The 4,253-nt window shown below is 36.1% G+C and overlaps 1 protein-coding gene across 1 annotated transcript; it reads right to left on the bottom strand.

Moving 5' to 3' along the window:
• Positions 1–1,973: 1,973 nt before the first annotated feature.
• On the bottom strand, positions 1,974–3,047 carry TRIADDRAFT_57914 (uncharacterized protein; the record flags this gene model as incomplete). Its single annotated transcript, XM_002113921.1, has 2 exons — positions 1,974–2,434; positions 2,543–3,047. 2 exons carry the CDS (start codon positions 3,045–3,047, stop codon positions 1,974–1,976), a joined length of 966 nt encoding a protein of 321 aa, XP_002113957.1.
• Positions 3,048–4,253: the final 1,206 nt, after the last annotated feature.

Here is a 4,253-nt window from a genome sequence, read left to right as displayed (position 1 = left end):
CTTCGCCAAAGCTAAACAAAAGAGCCTGTCTTCTTTCGCGCCAAAATCGACCGCCACATCTGGTGTCTACTGTGCTGTACTGTACACCGTGCAAACGATACATAATGTCGCATACTGCTCGTTTATCAATACAGTATCGTATGATCATTTACAGTACGTAGCAGATACTTTTTGACTTTAACAGTACAGTACTGTACAATTCAGGACAATTCTTTAAGCAGGTTATCGAAGATTCCCTGCAGCTGCATAAATTATGTCGGTTTTCATACTAGGACGACTAAAAAAAGGAGAAAAAGAGATCAATGAAAGTAAAAAGTATTCAGTATGATACAGTGTATGTTGTCCCTGTGTAAGTTGAACAGCTCAAAACAACAAAATGGCAAGAGCGATGGAAACTTTGAAAATTTTCCATCATGACTTGAAAAAGAAAAGGGATTAACGTATTTTCGGTTATGATTACTTTGACTCTCATCCATTTTGATCGATAGTGATGAGAAGGAGTTAGCTTCGTAAGTGAGCCAAATAAATACCCAACTTACAGATGGAACTGTTATCCATCAAAAATCTTTTCCACATTCGTCACGTTACTTTCGTTACCTTCAGCGTAAACAGTATTATCTTCTCCTTTTACAATGTGTTGAAAGGAAACGCGAAATTACTTGTACTATCGTCATGACATAACTTGAGAAGACTCAAATTTCACGAACATGAAAATAAGTTGGAAGGCATCCACAAATAGTAAAATCTACAGTACTGTACATAACTCAGAAGCCTCCAACTGGGTGTCTTGTCGTTTTAGCATAACCAATCTTCCATGATCCACTTTACAGTGCTGCTGTACTATAGCAATGGAGATGACGCGTACGATACGATAGTGTAATTAATTAATAATAGACTACAATTCTTGTATCCTCATTTAACGTACCTACCTGTAAGTTTTATTGTCTATATTGTTGCGGTGTTTGTTAAGCAGACTAAAATCACAAATTTGCAGGTGGCCAAAGTACAGACAGTGTCAGACATCGATACTTCGATTGTCAATTTGCTACCGTTAAAAATTTTAATCGATCCATTACCATCCATGGCATTATTGAATTTTTAGATTAATGATCGACTCGGCAATGAGTAAACTATGCAATGTTACAACTTTGTAATAAGGTTCTGATTCCCTCCGTATTGTGCTGCTTGAGCGTTTGTCGGTACTGTTCCTTTTTTCAATTGATTGATTTTAGATTATTTGTCAAGACGTTTGATCAAAAGAGACGTAAATTAATAAAATTACTTTTAAATCTTGTTGGATTGTTCACGCGTAGAATAGTACATTTTATTACAGTTACTACATGATGATGTCTACGAACTAACGATACTACGCAGCTTCAGCGAGTTAAAACCATTTATATTATAATAATCATCAAGATCAACAAAGTTGGTAGTAGGGTTGATATCAGGCTTATTGTATATGGTAGTTAACTATAGTGTAGTAGTTACTGTAGAGTACATTGAAAAATAAGTTATCGTGAGCGTACAGTTTTATTACAGGCTGGAAAATTTCGTTTTCGTACTGATACTGAAGATAGCACAAAAAGCAATACAATAAGCAGGCCGTGAAAATAAATAGCGTAATTTTCCTTCTTTATTTGCTAAAGAAATGAAAAAATTACATAAAATTGTGTAGTTGATACCCTAAAACAGGTCTGTTTCAATAATATTACTGTAACAATCTCATAGCAAACAGTTACGTGTCGGCTTTACAAATTGTACATTGCCTTCCATTAGTAACTGCAGCTAAACTATGTAGTGCGATCAACTCAATTTCGAAATTTGTCAAGGTATTTTACATTAAAAGAGCACTAAGCATACATACAGTACTGTAGTGGCAATTTTTCAAATTGATACTTTGCATAAAATCTTTTTATCTCAGCTACCAACATCGTCAACGATATATCAGTGAACCAGAGTACATGACGATCAGTCTAATTTCTTTTGCTCTTTAAAATGTCGATTTTGGCCAAGAGAGCTTTCCTTCTTTCTCTTTCCGTTTCTTTCATCGAGATTAGCTTACTCTCCTCCTCTTTCAAGAACTTGATGTACTCTGTTGACTTCTTTAAAATGTTAACTTTCGGTGCACGTTCGTTATCTTCCAAGTCCGGTATTTGATCACGGAGCGTCTGGAAACTATACCTCAGATCATTGCGTCTCTTCCTCTCTAAAACATTATGAGTTGCACGTTTAACATCATTATCAATATCCGGCTTTACGGATAACCCTCCCTTCGGGCTACAAGCTTCTTTGCCTTTGGTACTTATTTGCGGAGATTTCGCACGTTTCGTAGGGCTTTGTAAATCTTCGGTCACTTTGTGCTGCTGAGGTAATTCAATGGAACTTAGCTTTCGTTTATTCGGTTTTTCTACTGTTACTACATCAATTTCCTCTTCTAAAAAAAAAACAGCGTAAACTCGTCAGACAATCAAAATAGTATAAAAAACAAGGCTAACTATACTACAAAATTTTTGAGTTACATACTATTATTTCAAAGCAATACCTGAATCGGACTGAGCTTCTACAAATTGTTGTTGTCCTTGATCGCTAAGAGTGTAAGGAAATACAGCGATGGGATCGACACAGTCACTAGTCGAAATAAACTCTTCTGCTCGCGGTGGCGTTGCACAAGGCGTATCAAAAGCACTAACGTTCGTGTTAACCAAATTCTTCTTGTCGGTTTCACAAATGCCAGCATTCCACATGCAATCCTGGATTAAGCTGGATCGAAGTTTCGAACCACCATTGAAAATACTATTGGTATCCCCTACCATGTCAATCAAGGCATTGTCGAAATCTAAATTTTCGGTTACTTGCAACAATTTGTCAGCGAGATAATTTGATGAAGTATCAGTTATGTATTGCTGGCGAGCCGGTGACAATGGTGGAGTTGGCATGATGTCAAGACAACTCCATATGTTATCATCTTCACTATCTTCACCCATGTAGTAAGAGCCGTAAGGCTCAAAATCTAACTTATTTGAAAAGGCTTCCGCATGAACTGCCATCTTGATAGATCTATATACATAAAAATTAAAATAGAAGTTAACACTTTTTCGGAAGATTGCCAGAAAGTGAAAATTTCTAATAGACAATTGCAACAAGTGTATAATACATCTAAAAAAGTATAACCATACGGGATAATCTCTTAACACCTACAATCGGCTGTACACTCAAAGTATTTATAGGATTACTATTTGTTTGCCAGCATCAGCTCAACATACTTCATGTGCGTGTTTTAAAATAGGCAATATTTTGCTATTTACTAAATTTGAGCGGGCATTAAAATTTCCTGTCCAAATTTTCCAAGTTAAAACATTCCTTTTAGCCTAGTAGAGGCGACATCTTTATCGTTCTCTAATGACCTTTGGACTATACGGCGTCGTACTAATTGCTAATTATATCATTTAGGCGTATATCATAGTATAATACTGTTTGTATTGCAAGGATGTTAGTATTAACAAATCCACCTACCGTACTTTAATTTCACTTATACTACATATTCCAATTACTTTCTGTGCGTAAAAATGTTAAAATCTTCTCTAACATAGTGCAACAAATTGTAGCCATAGCAGATTACAGTTCTAGTAAAGTGATATGTACCTTCTGGAGAAGGATTAATAGCCAGGACTGCAAACTGTGCAGAGGAAGAAAAGCGTCTTTAAAAAGGATCGCGACTGTCACAAATGTAACAAACGCCGGCAGACGTTCTATCTTGCTACCGACTGGAGGTACGGGAAAAGGAGCGAAAGAATGTGTAATCATCGTACTTATGGATTACGAATAGCCAATCACGTAATAGAATATTTGTATAACTATGGCAACCAGGCTCACGCAGAGTCATTGACAGTATTCATTCCATTTACCACGTCAATCAATATACTGGCTATTGTGTGTTTAAAAAATAGGGCGGTTCAAACTTATCATGCAGAACTTGGGTTATGCAAACATCACAGATTATTTGAACACTACCTCCAACCACATTCCAATCTCAGTTTGATAGAATAGACTTTCTAAAGTTTACAAGTCTAATTTTCCTATTAATTTGCGGTCTATAATAACAGGCCATACCTCAATCAAATAATTTCGTGATTGACAGACGCGTTTTAAATTGGTGGCATTATGCAGTTAGTGGGTTGATAAGTATGATACATCATTGTACCGTAGAATTATGACTCTTAACCTGTATTTTTACACCTTACAGTACACCCCTA

Source organism: Trichoplax adhaerens, genomic scaffold (genome assembly GCF_000150275.1).
Source record: "Trichoplax adhaerens TRIADscaffold_7 genomic scaffold, whole genome shotgun sequence".
Lineage (NCBI taxonomy): Eukaryota > Metazoa > Placozoa > Uniplacotomia > Trichoplacea > Trichoplacidae > Trichoplax > Trichoplax adhaerens.
This window is presented reverse-complemented; position numbering and strand designations above follow the sequence as displayed.